General features: G+C 41.5%; 1 protein-coding gene across 6 annotated transcripts in view; it reads left to right on the forward strand.

Moving 5' to 3' along the window:
* The first annotated feature begins 519 nt into the window (after positions 1-519).
* The window catches only part of sertad2 (SERTA domain containing 2), a 52,308-nt gene continuing 33,369 nt past the window's right edge, over positions 520-19,458 (forward strand). For 3 of the 6 annotated variants that reach the window (XM_004914712.4, XM_031902021.1, XM_004914711.4), the window contains exon 1: positions 521-826. Coding sequence is in view for 2 of the 6 variants with exons in the window: in XM_031902021.1 (XP_031757881.1) it covers positions 822-826 (5 nt within the window). In the remaining 4 variants the exon portion in view is untranslated. Of the gene's footprint in view, positions 827-18,342; positions 18,476-19,458 lie in introns of all 6 variants that reach the window. The other 3 variants (XM_004914713.4, XM_002939316.5, XM_031902022.1) reach the window with 2 other exon arrangements.

A 19,458-nucleotide genomic window follows, 5' to 3' on the forward strand; every position in this document is an offset into this window, starting at 1 on the left:
ACATGCAAGTGATATAGAGAAGCCTCCCTACCAGTAGCCATTTCCTCCCAGAATGAGGTGAACAGACTATAGGGAAATTTATGGTGTAAGAAAGGACAGGCCATCCCGCAGGTCACTCTCTGAGGCCCAAGTATAAGATTAAATAGCCCCAAGTGCTGCATATTGGCTAGCGCTCTGATAAAAGAGAACATTATTAAAGGAGTATATGAACCTCTAACTTGCCAAGCTCTCTCGGTGTTGCTGAACTGCAACTATAATACAGTGCTGAAGAGGCGCAGCGGCAGGTTAAACAGTAAAATATCTAACAGTGGTTACACTATTCCCCCCAAGGGGCCCCTGAGAGACTGGTGGCCCTGTACAACTGCTCTCCCTGCCATACCCTAGGCACTCGGTGTGTGCTGCGAGCAGCTGCTCGGACCCTCCAGCCGGAGCCCAGAGCTGCCTATGAGAGCAGGAAGGGGGAGGAGAGGGGGAAGGGAGAAGGCAGCGAAGGAAGGAGGGAGGGAGGAAAGACAGTGATAGAGGAGGGGAGAGCTGCCAGGGACAGGGGCGGAGCTTTGACGTGAGCCACAGGGCAAGGAGCTTGCGAGAGCTTCTCCTCACGTCATTTGATTTCATGGCAAGTGCTGGGAGCACAGGCAGCCTCACAGTGGGGATTTTTTTTCTCTTCTCTCTCCCCACCTCCTCCATTGTATAATGCTTCTCCTTCCCGGCCAGGCACAGGCACTGGTTTAATCGCGCAGCCGGACCGACATATGGAGCTGCTGCTACAGTAGTGGGAGGGGGGCGTCCCTGATGCGTTAGACCTCAGGTGCAAGTGCATGGGGTAAGTTTCTCTCAACCCTTGTGTTGTGTGTGTGTGTGTATATATCTCTCTCTCTATATATATATATATCTATATGTTCTCCTGTGTGTCCGGGTACAAACTCTTCTTGCGCCTGAGATGAATGGCAGGCGTGTGGGCACCCTGACTGGCACAGTCCCTGGGCTGGCACTGGTACAGGAGAGGAAAAGTTCCTGCAGCCCATGCCCTGGCACCGGGGAGCCCACTGCTTTTCCACTGGGACAGCAGCCACCAGCACCCACAGCTTTATTATTTATTGTGCTTGTTTATAGAACTTGGTAGTGTTGCAGTATTACCCTGGCACTCCATGGGCAAACTCTACCGGGGTCTTCAACCTGTTGGTTTCTGAGCAGGGAGAGCATGCTGGGATTTGTAGTGCATCTGGAAATTGTGGTCTTGTGTTGCTAGAAGTGGGTGTTAAGTGGCTTCTCAGCGGGTCAGTGGTGTGCATGGGGGAGTGGTGTGCATGGGGGATTTAAACAACAAGGGTTTGTCACAGAGAGCTGCTACTACTCCAAGTGACAGCCGTTGTACTCACTGCCAGTGACTGCCTGCATGCCGGCTCTTAGGGGTCCCACACATGCCCAAGGGCACCCTGACTTGCCCAGGAATTATGTCTGCAGGATCTTTCCATGGTGACAGCAGCTGATGCCTAGTTTTATTGTTACTTTCTCTTTTCAGGCCAATGGAATGTGAAACTTTCTTATCTGTTGCTTTGTGTGTGTGTAGTTGGCTGTTCATACTAGTATTGGCTCTGAGACGGGGCCTTTATTGCTGCAAATGTATATAAATCCTTCTTAACCCCATGGCAATGAAAAGGTGCATGCATGGCATTAAAGGATCTCCCCCCCCATTCAAGTGTTTGCTGGTTTGCTATGCTCTGTGGCAGCATGGCCACCCTGCTGCAGGTCATTCTGTCACCCAAAAGAGGGCTAATACAGCCATAAAGGTCCATGTCCATGAGCACATTAGTGCATTACCTTCAGTCTGAGCGATTGGACCCATTCTGCAGCCTCCCACGCAGAGGAAATTCCCTCACCCTGAGCAGTAAATGGAAGGAAAGCCCATCCTGACTGGAGCCCTAGCACATGTTGGGAGATGCAGGGAGTAGGTATCTGCAGCTGGAGACAGATGGTCAGGAATCAACAATGTTTTCCTGGACCTTTGTCTCCAGAGGGTAGTCGTGTAGTCTTGCTCTGGCACCGTGCTGCAGCCGATTTAGCCTTTCATAGGTCTGTGTCATGCACGAGATGCTGATGCTACATATCATCAACTTTCTGTTTCAAATGGATTTTATCTGTGTGTTTTTAACATTTCTTGGAGCTGTCACATGATAATGCTGGAACGCTTATTTTCATTATTGTGATTATCTTTTCACAAAGGCATACAAGCTAAAGAGCTGCTGTGTGTTTAACCTGCTTTGCACCAGATGGACTTGCAGTGGAATATAGGCCTCCCTGGCAGCAAAGAGGTTAACAGCAGACATTATTTTACTATAACAAGGGATAAAATTGCCTTGCTCAACTATTTTTTTCCCCCTCTAATATTTTATTGTTTGTGCAGCCCCTCATACACTTTGCAGCTCATGTAATGACTTTAATTACAATATTGTAATGTTGTAACTGACCTAAAGGTAAAGTAAGAACTCTTGTATAACAAGGAATGTGTTTATTGCGCTCCTGGGGCTAGTGGCCGGTTATCCAAGAAGCTGTATATGTATTTATTATACACATTCAATGGACTGATCCTATTTTGCTGTTTACATTTTCTGCTTTCCATCAGTTACTAGCGCCTGACACATTTCTAATCGGTTTCATAAAAGAGTGGCATCTGAATTTATGTTCCTGAGTATCCAGTCGTTTATTGCTACTGAATGCAGCCTCATAGAGGAGTACAGCTGCTGTATTCAATTGTCTCTACCCAAATGACCTCCTCCCCCCCTCGCCTGACCCACAGGCACTGAGAGGGGACTCTTTTATTGGCTGCTACTGTGAGTCGATGGGTAGACTTGAAAAGAGTTTAGGCTGGTAGGGAGTTAAGGATGCTGGATTCTGCATTCATGTTGATCCTCACGAGGAAAGGGGATTTGTGCATGTTGATACCATATTAAAGATCAGCAAATAAATGAAGATGCTTTTGAATGAACTTGCCAAGCTGCAGAATCATCTTCATAGGCTATGATCCAGTAGCCTGAGATGTTAAGTTATAACAAAGAGCAATGCACTTTCCCTTTAATACTGAACTGCCATCAAATATAATTCTGCATGGTTGCACAGGAACCAGGGCTCCTCTGCTCTCTGAATTTTTCATAAGCACGCTGCAATAACCGGTCACCTTTAGGTTAGATGCAGTATACTACTGTACAGTTCGTCATGTTAGACTATAGATTTCTGAATGATGTTTTGCCCGTTGGGGGTGGGGGGGCTGAAACACCTCAGCCCAAAGGCTGATTAAGGTAAGGTTATAGAGGAATGCTTGTACGCTGACCCGGTGGCTCCTGAATTATAGCAGAGTGATTGCTATGTCTAGGTTTTCATTTATTATTTATTTTATTATGGGCTGAAGGGAGTCTGACCATTTGTTTTTATATATCTGTATTGTGTTCTAAGAAGAAGGGGGCATGACCAAATTTGAGACCTTGAAGAACTATATAAGGGTATCGCTTTCGAAAGTAACTGTGTCGCCTGATGTCGTAATATTGGAAGAATTCCTTGTATTATACAAATATTTGTGGGATCGATAACATGCCGTTTGTGCAAAATCTTTTATTTGATGCCTTTAATATTATATAGAAATATAATATGGTTGAACTAAAAAAATCTGTATATGGGGTTTGTAGTAAAAGTCACAAAGTTTGCATTGATCAAACTTGTCCAAAGCTCTGACTGGTTGTTATTGGTTACTAGACCTCGAGCAACTTTTCTTGCATTCCCCCATAAATGACTTTTATTTGTATGAGTCAGAGGGCTGAGGCTTGTGACAGATCAGTGAAGGTCGTGAGTCAAGGTGAGAGAGGTTTATCTTGTTTTATCTCACCTAGGGTGGGTGATATCCGGCTAATACGATTGTTTGGCCTTGTCCCTAGGTCATAGGGCCAAACGATCAAATTAACACAGTGGGCATAGGGACCCTTGAACCAAGGACCAAATCAAGGAGATGATGCAGTTCCCTATTCGTTGGGGAAAATCAAACCTGCCTAATCGACACATTGACGATTTTCAGCCAGATATAGGTCAGGGGGCCCCATACATGGCGGAAAAGCTGCCAAATCAGTCTAAAGGACTCGAATATGGAGCTTTAATTTGTCCATGTATGGCCACCTTAAGTCTTTGCTTGATTTGGCTACCTGGGCAAGATTATTATGATCCTTGAACTGCCTGCCACATAGGGGTCCTCTGAGGACCTGGCAGTTGAGGATCACCTTTTCCCCCACATATGCCTTGTCCAATGGGATTTTCCAAGCTTCCTTATCAATATCTGACAGCCCTAATCAGATATCGGTTGAAGATGCGGTTATTTGGACTGCAACAAATGAAACAGTCAAAATAACTTAAAATTTTATATTTAAGTAAATTCCAAATTGTATGAACAGAAAGTTAATATTTGTATCAGAATCCTCTTCTGCAGCAAAATGAGCAGCTAGGCTAAAAGAGTTAATCTAAAACTAGACTTGCTGTAGTCTTGTTTGACTGATTTGGCCCTGGGCTATATCTGGCAGACAGTACTAAGAGAAGGCATTAATGGGCAAAGTGTAGTGCCAGACTATTGCACTAAAGCTTGGTACGCCCATGCATGTGTCACTAAAGCAAATAGGCTCAGCAGCTGCCTGGTGGAGACCCCTTTACTGCATGGCTACTCTGATTTCGAATCAGAAAGTAATGTTTTAGCATGTTATTGGGGGGGGGGGGGGGGTTGAAACCCAATAATCATTTGTTTTGTCGTCGCCTCTTTATACACTGGCAGAAATAATATTCTGGAATATTCTGGATTCTAACGATTGTGATGTACATGTGGAAAAGCAGGGCTAGAAAAAAAGTGCCTCCCAAGTAAGTGTATAATGCGTAAGAGATTTTAGAGGTTGCTTATTGGTGTAGTTCAGCACTAGCTAGAATGGCATAAGAACTTCTCAGGCTACCATGGTGTACAGCAAGAAAGCCTTGTCCTACATAACAGCAAATTGGCCTCCATGGGCGATTAAGTTCTGTGATATGACAGCATGACTAGCATATAGAGATTCATTGGCTGGGACTATGGAGATAGAGCAACGGAAAACAAGGCCCCACTGCAGATGTTCAGGTTTATATCATATGTCTCCTTATAAACTGAGTTACAAGCAGATAATTGCTTATGTGACAGAATGCTTTCCTGACTATAGATGGCAAAGCACATTGCCCTGCTGTTCCTGCCATTAGATAGTTATGGCAGGACACTGTATGGTGCTTGGTACCCTGCCAATAGTGGGGTATGGTTGGTGGGTCACTGCAATTAACAAGGTGTACATTCAATTTCAACAAAAGGAGGGGTGCAAGCGAGCCAGTTAGAACTGTGCCACTCGGTGCATGTAAGGGTTGCCATCCTGTGCCACGCTGTGAACGTCGGTGAAATACAGGTATTGGACCCATTATCCAGAAAGTTCCAAATTACAGAAAGGTTATCTCCCATAGACTCCATTTTAATCAAATAATTCACATTTTTAAAAATGATTTACTTTTGCTTTGTAATAATTAAACAGTGCCTTGTACTTGATCCCAGCTAAGATATAATTTATCCTTATTGGAGCCAAACAATCCTATAGGGTTATTACTATTTAAATATTTTTTTTAGCAGACTTAAGATAGGAGATCCAAATTATGGAAAGACCCCTTATCCAGGAAACCCCAGGTCCCAAGCATTCTGGATAACGGGTCCCATACCTGTACTCACTAACTGAGGGAATATTTTGGGTATAGTTTCTCAGCTGGAGTTCAACATTATTTAACCCTTATGACTTCTCACTGTGTACATTTCAGTTGCTGTATCATTGTAGCCTTCGCTCAGTAGATACAAGTCTATGCCAGATTCCCGTAAGGGCAAGATACTACATTGGTGTGAAATACAGCTTCAGATAGTTTATTAGATTATAGAATAACAGGGATACAGGAGCTTTGCTTGGTGAATATTCTGATTACTGAGACATTATATTTGGCTGCACTTCAGTAAATATGCAGAGCAGCCAGCTACAGTCCTGCTTTGACTATGCATTTGCAAGTAATAACGGTAGCATTCTAGACGGCTACTCAAGGGGACAGTTGGAATTTCAGCTCCACATTGGTATTGGTCTATTCAAGTACACGTTGTTAGAAGGAGCAGACCCAATTCCCTATATAGAACAAGGTGCCCTGCTTGGCTTAACCCTGGATGTGGCATACCTATGGTGACATTATGACAACTTTTGCTAAATATAATTTCATTAAAATCCTAAATGTAGTTTTAGACTTTCAATAAGGGGTGACACTGTATTTAGATTAAAAGCTCTATGGGGCAGGGACCTCCATCCTCTTGTATCTTTGACTCTTAACTTATTGCAACTGTACCTTGTATTTATTGTTATACTTTTGTTGTATTTATCTATTATTATTTTAACAACCCCCCGTTTGTATTAATATATTCTAAGTACATATGTACATACATTTGCAACTGAAGTGGAGAATATGCCATAAAGACTTGACCACTGGCAAAGCAAGCTTAGTGCAGTTTCTAGTAGCTCAGATGAGATAGTAATGAGGTTTCTATGCCCAGTTTAGGGCAGGGCCAAAAGACAATGTATCGTTGGCCCCCAGAAAGGTAAAAATCATAAATTACTTTTAATAGGGGGATTCAGTGGTGTGGTCCTCTAGTAACTCTAACCATGGCACAGACCAGTAGTTTGCCTTTCTATTTAACTGTAATCTATACTGGTATCTGATGCTATGATTTATGAGCCTAGCAACCAGACTGAGATACATTTTTTTTAAAATAGCATTACACCCCCCCTTCCTCCTTCCTGCATATATGCCATTCCAGTCACTGACTGGTTGCTTGTTTTACAGGCCTTCGCAACCAGCTAAAATTGTAAAGACCAAGCCTGAAAACTGCAGAAACAAAAGGGACACATAAAATTACCTAATACAAAATCTTAGTATTTGAATTCTGTATTTGTGAATTTAGCAGCCATTCACCATTTAGGTTTTTTGAATTTGCTGATTATCACTGCTAGATTTTTAAATTGCAGTGCTAATTTGCCAACGGCAGGGGGGGGTGGTCAGAAGAATAAATAAGGACCGTTGGAACCCCAAACTTAAATAACCAGTCATTGAGCTAGAATTCACAGTATCCTCTGCTAACAGAGGATTTAAATCTCAATTTGTGAAACCATGCATGGGCTCCACCATGACACCCTTGCTCTATTGTAATAAGCACTAAAGGTGTCTTGCAGGTATTACATGGGATTTACACCCTCTCCATTTATAAAGGTATGGAAGCAGAAAGCTGTGTGCACTGCAGCGTACAAAATGGCACTTTGCTAGGGCTGTGCTTATCTCCTCCGGCTAATGTGATGTGCTGAACATGCATGGTGACCCTGCGTGGCACATAAATAATGGCTGCAGTGATTTCTCTCTCCTCTGTCACAGCGCTCCATTCTGTGTGCTGGGCACAAGTGGCGATGGCTCCAACTGCAACAGTTCTTGGCAATAAAAAATAGCAGAGGAACAGGAGAGAAGACTGACTGGTTATGAAGTCCAAAGATCAAGAGCTGCCCTCGTAATACACAGCAAGCAAAAGAGGGCAAGGTCCATTTATATCCAGGCAGAGCAGCTGAATTCCCTGCTGTATACATAGTGTGTGTGACCTGCCCTAAGCCAACAGCTAGCGCTCAGCATTGTAGTGGAACTTTCCTCTGTGGCTTTCCTACTGTGTAGTTGCTGCACTGCTATATTGCTATAATGTGCATTGTAAATAATTACTGTGCTAATAATCAACTATGCAATTAATAGTTAAGTCTTCCTACAGGTAATACTAACAGCTAGGAAGTGTATTTGTCCCTTTATGGCCCATTTCTGCCAGGCAAGGACAATTCCAAGTGATATATATATATATACATATTTTAGAGTAGAGGAGGTTCAATTGGGGGACCGCATGCCAAATTCAACTCCCTGAGGGGTTTTCAGGGTCCCACGGCTCTGCAGAGCTTAGCATCTTACTGAAATATATTGCTTGAACATTTGAACTAATATATTAAATAAACAGCCTACACTGAAATACTTAATACTGAAATCAAGGGGCATACAGGCAAACAAGGCACTAATGTGGGGGACTCAGTGGGTTAAAGCTTAATGACTTTCTTGCACTCTTTTATCTTTTCTGTCATTTAACAGGTTCTAATGCACATGGAACACATTCTGATTCCTTAATTGAGCATAACTTGCTAAAGAAAGTTATAGTGCATTTTTCATAGACAAAAAATGTTGTAGTTAAACTATGCCAGAAAGGTGAGAGTCCATAAGAACATATCCTCCTGTCATAGCCAGGGGGAAACACGCATAGATATATAACCTGTTGCTGCTGCTGTGGGATGCTGGGATTTGTAGTTGAGTAACTGTTGCTGAGCCCTAGGTTAAAGATCCCTGCTATGGCCCACAGACTGGTGCTTCTGTCTTAAGAACTACATAGGGAGAGCCCACAGTGTAGTGAGCGGCAACTGCACACACTGTAAAGGCTTTATAAAAAGAAACATTACGTGTCATTGCAGGAGCAGCATTGCACTTGGCTGCGGCTACAGAAAGGAGCTTGTGCAGCACATGCAGAGACCCAGCTACCAGGAGCACTTGTCTCTGAGTAGGGAATTCTACGCCATTCACTGGCCCTTATATATTTCAGTTCCCAAGCCTTTTGCACTCATTTTATACAAAGGATAACCAGCAACAATTTTATTTGTGCTGATCCCCTTCGGTTCTGCAGAATATACCATCCTTTTCCCCAGCTCCCATCCATATTCATTCAGCATTTATAACATATACTCTGGGCAAGTTGAGTATACAAGATAAGGTTAGGCTGTTGCACTGAGCAAAAATGCACATTCCTTTATAAAGCTGTGTTTTTTAACCCTATTCTTTTTTTTTTTTTAAAGGAGTTTATTAACCCTATTCTTAAGCAACCCAAATGAAGTTATTAACAAATGAATCTTAGAATCTTTTGTGTACCTTATTTTAATTTTCTAATGCAGGAAGACATATTAAGAGGATTCACGGAAACCCATTGTAAATAGCATTGTGAGCCTTGCTTGTGTTCTGACCAATAGGTTAGCACTAGTAGCGCATGGGCCATTTTGTTGCCTGCTGCCATCCAGCAGAATACAGTATCTGCCCATCACTGCCATTTAATGAAAAGCACCCTGACTCAATAGAGTATTTTTTTTGCCTGTGGTCCAACTGTCACTGCTTCATGTGAATCAGCCGGGTTAAACGCAACCAAAATGCCATGTTTGCCACTGGCCTAAGAATCTCTGGTATATAGGTTTCAGCCCAAATAAGGCTTCCCCAAACAAACGACACTGTATAATACCATTTAATGAATACATCTGGTTTGGGTGTTTAATTGCTTTAGTTTAAACTGCCACAATTATGAATAGACACAAGCTCCAGGATTCATTTGTAAATGCTTATATTATTTATATGTCGCCAGAAGAAAGACCAACATTTATGTCTTGCAGGGATCTTCATCAGGGTACATCTGGTTACAGTTGGGATGTATTTTGGGCTGCTGGCTGTTTGAGCTTTTTCAGCTGTTCCTTGTGATTTATCAAGACCATGCTATTGTCCCTTATTTTAAGCTGCCATCTTATTATGTAAAAATATAATAGTCTTTCATTTAGTCTTATATGCCACTGTCTGTCAGCAAGGAAAAAAACTAAAGAGAGGTATTATTTATCCTGCTATTGTGTTATTTCACCCCTACCCAAAGACTAATAGCACATGGATCATTTGCGGAGCAAAGCCGATCCACTGCCTTCTGCTCCTTGTATGTGCACTGACAAGCTGATTCTGTGCAGAATATCGCACAGAATCAACCAATGTGCAATGGCCTGTAGGCAAGTCCCTTCCTAGAGGCTGTTATTCTTATGGCTACTCCTTTGCAGTTTACAAAGAAAGAGTTAAATACACAGCATTTATAAAGGCTTTCCACTGCTCTTCCTGCCTTCATTTTGCTGGTATATGGAGCCCCCACTTTATGCAGTGAATTAGTTCCCCCACAAAGACAGTTGAGGTCTATACCCACATGCAGTTGCTCCAATTAATTTTTATTATTAAACGCTTATTTATTGTCCTATCCATAGTAGAAGTGGCTGGAAACAGTTCAGAGTATTTTTATTCAGAACCAGAATTCTGTATCTCTGCACAGCTCAAAATCGAAGCTGGTTTTCAGATACAAAAAAACATACAGTGATCATTCCATTAAAGGCGCGTTTACATGTAATAGTTGCATGTGACTTGCATGTGATTACATAGTTGCATGTAATAGTTGCATGTGAATAGTTGCAGTTTCTAGTGCTTAATGTATATATACCAGTTATATACACCAGTTTACAGCAGCTGTAATTTTTGTGGAGTCAGAGTACAGTATGAATTGTCGTTTGAAAATTGTAGAAAAAAAAAAGTGCAACATGGTGCTGTATAAATAATTATATGGAGACTTTGGCAGGTGCAAATATTTTGGAACTGAACTTGTGCATTTATTTAACCTTCCAATGACCAAACCTGGTACCCAGTATATAATGGACCACCAGCCGGCAGTTTCCTTATTCAACAAATGTAGATACTTATTTTTATTCTCAAGTGACTGCTGAACTGTTCTGGCAGGTACCAAGCAAAAGCCTGCCCCTGTCTTATAGTTCACACAGCAGCACTTTTCTGCTATTCTGTACAGTGGTAAGAGGTATAATAGCAAGAGTAACTCTTATCTGGGGTGGAATGGAGGCCCTAGAGCTGCTGAGCTGCCCCTACTGATCTAACTGCCTTCGCTCAATACTGGGCTGCGAGTTGGTCATGTGCAATTCTGTGCCCAGACAACCCCTCTTCCATATTCTAGATTTGGGGATCAATCGGCTGAAATCATAGAGATAGTTGGTTTATGGTCCCATATGTACCAGTGGTTATACACTTGTACTTTAAATACATTTTAGGGCCTGGTTTGTGTACTGCTGGCTAGTATTTGGGCTCAAAGCCACACAAACGATGCCCAATCTTTAAATCAACTGATAAAAGCTCAAATATAATTTCCATCGATAAAACTTCTAACACATTGTAGACTGCCTATTAATGCATATGTGTGCCTCTAGATTGTAAGTTCTAATGCAGGGCTGTTAACTGTTTCCTGATTAAACCAACCATTGTGGGTGTGTGAATAATCTAATGTGAAAAATTCTCAATGGGTTGCTTTCAGCATAGTTTGTAGAGAAGCAGAGAATTCTTTTTCCTTATAATCATGCCTTTTAATTCCTGTCTGAATTCTCAGTAAGGAAAGCATATTGTCTACTGTAAAACTGCTATCTTGGTTGTTCAAATCCATAGTAGATCAGTAGCAGTTATGGACCCTAAGAGGCCTTTGTGAGCTGCGATCATTCGCAGAGTTGGCTGCTTGATTCCTAATATTTTCCGCTGTCAGTTGCCGTCTGAAGGCTTTTTCTCTAGCCGAGTAAGCTGCACCATAGGAAGGAACGCCCATAGCTGGAGGTAAACTATGTAGATCATTGGGGGTGGGAGCCGGAACCGCTGAGTGGAGGCCACTATTTTTTTTTTTTTTTTTTTTACCCTTTTCCGAAATGCACTGCATACTTGTCACAGCAGGTCTGACTAGTTTTAATTGCCTGCAGGGAGAGATGCAAAAAAAGTAGCTTGACAATCTTCAGACCTATTCCGTAAGGCTGATATGCCATCTCTGGGTGCTGTTTTATTTTGTCTAATGCTCTTTTTGTTTGTAGAAAATAGACTTTAGGGTGGACAACCCTCTTAGGAGGTTCAGTAAAAACCAGGGGAGCTGTGTTGCCCATCTGTACTCTATGATTTATTAACTATTTATTTGCTGTTGATGCATCTTTTGGCTATAAAAAAGGTATACGACATAATTCGTAAGGGATGGTTTTGGAGAACACTGTGATGTGATGTCATCAAAATAAGGGAGACATTTAGCTTCATATTTGGCTAAAAGAGGTGGAGAATTAAAGCAATGAAGCATTTGGCACGTTTAGGCACACCAGATTGCCTTATGTAATAAATGGTGTGCCCGGTGCAACATTAGCACCGTATACACCAATGAAGCCTTCTCTGTCTGTATATTAGCATTTCTTTTTGGTTTAACCTTTCTTCACCTTGTACTGAGGAATGACAGTTTGAAATGCTGAATGTTTTGAACTCCTGATATTGTCAAACTACCGCTACCAGATTACGACTGGTACATGAAAACTGCTGGTGCTGGGAGTCGTAGTTCTGACACTAGAGAGATTTGCTTTTGCAACATAAAATGGAAAACTGATGGCACAGTGAAGAAATATCTACTATTATTCCATTTAGTAACTTGTGCCTGACATATTATATTAAAGTATTTCATTTTATAAAGGCAGATATTGTTAGGCAAGAGATCTACACAATATTGTCATTATGGACCCTCAATTTCCTTCTTTGGGCCCCTGTGGGGGTGACAGCAGTTTAGTGTGGGGGCCTTTTGTCCTTGAGTATTAAGCACCAGCTGAATTGTTGCAGTAGGCTAGGTCTGCTTCATTGTATACACGCAAAGTGCCATGTAAGCTTTTCTTATAATACATATATAGGTATGGGACCTCTTATAGAAAAACCCTTTTATTTTGTTTAGCAGTGATAAGGAATGACTTTTGTGTACTGTGTAGAATAAAACTAGCAAATCTGTATAACCTTATAGTCATCATTTTTGTTTTTTTCTTAAAAAATCCCAAAATTTAAAATGAATTTCAGCAAAATATTTAAAATGAAGTCCTAAATTTTCAAAAACCTCCATGTATCCACTGCTGGAAGCACTGGGCAGCAAATGTTCTCTACACAACAAGTGCAAGACAAAACAGTCAGTACTTGATATATCATTAGATTTTCTGTTCTGTCAATGTACCTCTGCTTTAAAAAGCCACTTAATATGAATATCTCTTCTTGCAATGGATGTGGGGCCCCAAACAGCTGTTATCATACAAGCACATATGCTAGTTTAAAGGGACGTGAAACAGCAGAACAAAAAATTCCTTCCCTCTGCTCCCTGACACATGTGTTTGTCATTCTCTGCTGTTCTGTTAAAGGGGAAAACTACCCTCTTTCATTCATTTGCTTTAATTCAGTACATCAAAATAATGTACATATTAATGCGCAGAATATCCCTTCTATGAATATTCCCAGCAATACTTGTGATTAGATGTCTGGGTAATGCCTGTCTTCACTTTCTCTGTACAATACACTAAACATCTGAACAAACTTCTGTAACAATGATATCTGTTTGAAATATGTAATGTATGCTTGTTTGTGTGTGTGTATATAGATCAGTTATATAAAATGATGTTGCGGGTCAGTGTCCGGTCACAAGCCAATCAAAAGCATGACAGATCTGTGCATGTATGTACAGTTACATTTGGGGCACACATAACCATTACTGTCTTTCCAGGAGTGATTTCAATCATACCAAACTAGCATTGACCATTTTTCTTATATACACGTGTGTACCCTGGTTTGGCTCAGACTCTGCGTCTAGGGAAATTGACATTTTATTGGCTGCAAAAAGTGGGCTTGGTTTTGAAATAAAAGACCAAAAAAATAAGGTGTATATCACAGGGGGTTGGCCAGGAACACAAAAATGAAAAAAATTATAAATACATGTACATGTATCTACTAATAATTGGTCACATTATTACTATTTTGTTTATAAAAAAAAAAGGTCTTGTCTCCTGTTGATGTACAGAGAAGGTTGAATGAAATTTGATCTTTAAATATTGGTACTGTACACTAAAAAATTTCCAACAGAATTGTGCTTAAAGGATCTTTTTCCCGTTAATTTAGTTTTTTTTATTTTACCATTTTTTTGAGATTTAGGTTTAATTTTCCACCCTCTGTTGTTTCCCAGTAGCAGCACAGTGTGCCAGGTTGTCACCTCTTTAAACTGTTGCAATTTGCCTCATTACTTGGTAAAGCACTGCATAATTTGTTATATAAATAAATAATGATGATGATGATTTCTCTGCAGCATCAGATGTTTGCAACTAATGTATGAATTATAATGCTAGTAATACACATATTGTTATCAGATACAAGATTTTGTACATTCATCCGTTCATGGATGTTGAGCAAACGATCAGTGTTTCTGCAGTTGGACAGGCTGGATATTTAGGTCATATCCCTAACATTGTACAACAATATCTGTACATGTATGCCAGTGTTAACATAATAGTAGTAAGATCTTTGCTGAAAATGACAACCAAAATGAATGTCTTTGGGCAATGTTACACTTGGAATTTTTTCTGCTGGTATCTCTATGCTAATATCTCAGAAACCACTTGAAATATAAATTATAAAAGTGCTCTGAGGACCACTTTGAATAAGTTCTACACTAATTCATTTATTGGGGAATTTAGATTTTAGATCCCCTTGAACCACTGACTATAACAAAGCCCAGGGAGCATGATCAATTGGGGCTGAAACTGTTGCTGGTAAGAAATGTATGAACTAAAGGCCCCCATACACGGGCTGATAGAAGCTGCCGATATCGGTCCCTGAAATTGGCCAGATATCGATCGTGCAGGTTAGAAAATCCAGTCGGATCGGGGACCGCATCGGCTCGTTGATGCGGTCCCCGAACCGGCTGCCCCATTGCCATGTGCAGAATTCGATCGTTTGGCCACAGGGCCAAACGATTGAATTCGCCTACATGCCTCCCCGATATCGCCAAGCGAGCGGATCTGCCCCTGTATGGCCAGCTTAATGTATCTAATTGTAACAGTTTATGACAAAACACAGGACATTTTGTCATCCATGGTAGAACACACTTCCCCAGGGGAGAGAAAATGCCCGAAAATACCTTCGTATGGCTCCCTATTGAAATCACCATATGTAAAAAATTCCTATTGCTTAATCTCATGAAAATGCAGAACTGCAGTGTTGCCTGGGCGTCCTTACTGGGAGCCTCAAACACTAGTCATATTGTTAGGGCTACAGCAGGAGACTTCTCTGTGTAAAAATATTTGTAGTATAGCAGTGCATTTAATTAGTAGTGGTGTTAAGTAAATGAAATAAATATAAAAAAAAAAAATAGCTATTAGGTCCAAATGTAGCAGAGGATCTAAGCCTAAAATGTTCTGGTATTGCTAGAATTGCCCCAGGACACAGTGATATCCTCATTACCCTCGCTATTTCTGCCATGATCTGCTTCTTATAGACAGCACTGTGGTGATTATAATTTAAGTACAAGCAGTTCCTCTCCAAGACTGACAAAGGACCAGAACATATGATTTTTAGGGCACTGAGATAAACTGTTCGAATGATGTCCTTATTTCACACAGCAATCTGTAGAGCATATTTCTTGGTTATAATGCACAGATTCTAAAGGAACCACATGCTTTGCAATTATTCTTCTGATTTCCTAAGGAATACATATGTGGATGGTAAGTGCACCTTGTATATAGGCAGTTCTCTTGCAGAAAACAAAGGTTCTGATTTATCATTACTCTATTTTTTACTGAGTTGTAATGACTCAATAAAACATTGCAAAAGCATTTATATTTAATGGTTTATTTTCTAGTGCAGAAAATATTGTGAGTATCTTTTCTTCTCGCAATTGGCATTCGGGTGTATGGATTTAGATGGGCGTTAGTGCTTAGCGCTGCTTCTGAGCTACGCTGAACGCTAATAACCCCCATAAGAAATTAATGTGTTTGACTCAAAGCCACTGCTGCTAAATTGATATATTTATCAGTTTTCTGCTATTTAAGCACATTTTAAAATTGCATCCCTAACTGCTAGGAAAGTTTCCTGACTGTAAGGGAAGTATTGATAAATAGAAAAATGTTGGGAATCCTTAAGCCAATATAAATATTCCCTCGTTGCTTATGGATACCATACCACAAACAATATTTTTCCCTTTTTTAACCAATTTGAAATATACTTTTTAAAAATGAATTTCCCATTAATTTTCCACTGCTCATTAACCTGTGCCCATTGCTCTCTAAAGGGTTTCAATTTGCTCCATTAGTTGCTGGCAGTTAGCAGCAGCTATTAGTTCCTACTAATCATGCTCCTTGGCTTGAAACTAGCTGTCCTGGCACAGCCTGAGGAAGGGGCCTCTTGCTATAGCCTGCCTAGGCCTAGACTGTATGTATATCGTATGTATGTATGTATATCTTTATTTATAAAGCGCTACTTATGTACACAGCGCTGTACAGTAGAATTCATTAATACAGACAGGGACTGTGCCTCCCTTTACAAGTTCCGACCATTATGCCAGATCGCTGCGAGTAATGTGTTTTGCTCACGGTGATCCGCCAGTAAGTACAGGGCAAGGCATCCTCAACGAGATTTGTAGCCCGTAGTAGTGACTTTTTAGGGCTATGACACAGGGAGATTAGTCGCCTGCAACAAGGGAGATTTGTCGCGGTGCGACTAATCTCCCCGTGTGTCACAGCCCTTAAGGTGGCCATACACGCACCGATATTATCGTACGAAACCTCGTTTCGTACGATAATCGGTGCGTGTATGGCATGTCGGCGAGTCGACCGATATCGCAGGAAGCTGCCGATATCGGACGACTCGCCGATCGGACAAGTTTGAAAATTTTGATCGGGCGCCATAGAAGGCGCCTGACCAAAATTCTCCCTTCAGAGCTGAATCGGCAGAAGGAGGTAGAAATCCTATTGTTTCTACCTCCTTACCTGCCGATTCAGCCCTGAATGGTGTGTGGCGGATCTTACGATGTTTCGTGCGACTGATGGTCGTACGAAACATCGTCAGATCGCCACGTGTATGGCCACCTTTAGGGCTCTGGTACACGGGGAGATTAGTCGCCCGCGGCAAAACTCCCTGCTCGCGGGCGACTAATCTCCCCGAGTTGCCTTCCCTCTGCCATCCCACCGGCGAACATGTAAGTCGCCGGCGGGATGGCAGACGCGGCGAGGCGATTTCGGGAAATCGCCGAAAAAGACTCGCGAGGCTTTTTCGGCGATTTGCGCAAAATCGCGCCGCCGCGTCTGCCATCCCGCCGGCGACTTACATGTTCGCCGGTGGGATGGCAGGGGGAAGGCAACTCGGGGAGATTAGTCGCCCGCGAGCAGGGAGTTTTGCCGCGGGCGACTAATCTCCCCGTGTACCAGAGCCCTTAGGGTGAAGACTTACGGAGCTACTAGTAGCAGCTACTTGTCACAGCTACTGAAATAGACAATGCTAATCATTTACTGATAGCTGTCTCTCTGTGTGTTTTAGCAGAGGCAATTCTCAGTATTGTCTATGGCAGGGTATTTTCTCACGTTTTGTAGCCGTGACAAGTAGCTGCTACTAAGAAGTTCCACGTGTCTTCACCCTAACGCGACTACAAATCTCCCTATGTGTCACTGCCCACAGGAGGGTATGTAGCAAGGAAACGGTTACAATTATGCTAATCAGCAATAATGAAGATCCTAGCTATAAGAAATGTTTTCATATTTTACAGCCTATTTAAGAAAAAACAAATAGGTGATAAAGCCTATTCATTAAAGGATATATTTTCCCTTTTTAAGCGGATTTCTCACGAGAAGACTAGTCACTCGCGATAAATCTGTGCTACCGCAGACAACTAATCTCGCAAACAGAATCCCCGGTGGAAAGGCCAACGTATCACTTAATTTTTACAAAGTCATGCGAAAGTTGCTTTGTGCGACTTATGCGTAGGCCTTTCCACCGGCGACTATTCTCCCCGTGTGACATGAGCCTTAATACTGAAACATGCCTTTTTTTTGTTTGTTTGTTATCCTGAATGGGTGTTTTAACGTAAGGCTTCTGTGTGAACTGCTAGACCTTTTCCTACTGATACACAAACATATTACTTATCTTCTCCTTAATTTAAAAAATTCTGTTTTCTATTCTGTATAAACAGTCATTTAACTAGCACTGTGTGTAGGATTTATATAAAGAAGGCTTTGTGATGCAAGGATTGCTGCAGAGCTATTATTAAAATAGTTTGCTTGTAAGTCATTAATATTCCTGCAGCTCTGAATGATAAATAAGGGTGTTCCCTAGTTTGCAGATATTTAGAGAATTATGTGCACAACAGGTGAAGGAACAGCTGAAGACGTTGGTGCCTGCTATGAGCTTTGTGGTGGTGGTGGGGGAGGTGGGTCACTGTAGGTGTCTGAGCATGAATTCATTATCCAGAAACTACATTCATCTGAACTTGTGTTGAGGGGAAAGTATATGTTGTTTATAAATACAAATGATTTTCTGTTTATTTAGAAATGCTTAGGGCAGAGTCCTTTAAACAAAGGGATTGGACCCAAAAATTGTCATTGTGCTGTTGCGATTGGCCACCAGGATCTCTTTTAATACAGCAAGATGTACTTCTGTGACAAACCATTGTATTGGTGTGGTAGGTAATATTTATTTTTAAATAAGCTTAACCTTGTGTCACCAGGCTGACCCCAAGACTTTAGGTCCCATCTGAAAAAGGTTAACACACACCAGCCTAGAGTATGAAGGATTCATAGCAATAACATAATAGCCCAAGAGTATACAATGTCTACAGACTGCAATAGCAGAAGTACCAAATGTATAGCTACTAAAATTGCTTTAGTTGCAGCAGCCAATGCCTCTACTGCTATAAGCCTCTTCTACTAATATGTATAAATATTAGCAGTGTTCTCTCCTTCTGGCTTGAGGCTCATAACTTCATGCCAACAAAGCCCCCCTCCCATCTTGCTTCAATCATGCTGCAGCATAGAATATTGCAAGTCCAGCTGTGCATGTTCATATGTTTGTTACATGCCAAAGAATGGAACTGTGAACTGTATGCCAACTGGTGGGAATGCTGCTTTAGAGCCGTGGGGGGCTGACTTACTAACTGCTAAATAGCTGCTAAATTGCACCAGTGCAGTTTCCCACACCAGTCATTCAGGTTTGTAGTTATCACCCGTCTACACCAAGTTAGAAGATGAAAGCAAATTGTTTCTTTGGGTAACTGCACTAGTGCCCAAACAGTAAATCTAGCTCACGTTCTATATGTTGGATGAAGCCATTCTATGAATGATGCCTTTAACAAATAAAATTGCCACAAATAACATAACTGCTAGTGTAACATTTTTTTGACAATTTAAATTGTACTATTCAGGCTAAAGGTACACTGGGAGATTTGGGCAATTGTCACCCGAGTGGTTCCCGCAAGGTGGCTGAGGGAGAAAAAGTAATTGTAATCTCCCCCAATTCATTGCGATACTAATCCCCTGTATCGGTAGGTGCACTCACAGATCAAGTAATCAGCATATAAAAATGCATTAGGGAGCATTTATGAGTAATTATCACCTAACTTTACTATAGGAATGAATGTATGACTTTTGTGCAGAATCAGTCAGTGTG

The sequence above is a fragment of the Xenopus tropicalis genome, chromosome 5 (assembly GCF_000004195.4).
Source record: "Xenopus tropicalis strain Nigerian chromosome 5, UCB_Xtro_10.0, whole genome shotgun sequence".
NCBI classification, from domain to species: domain Eukaryota; kingdom Metazoa; phylum Chordata; class Amphibia; order Anura; family Pipidae; genus Xenopus; species Xenopus tropicalis.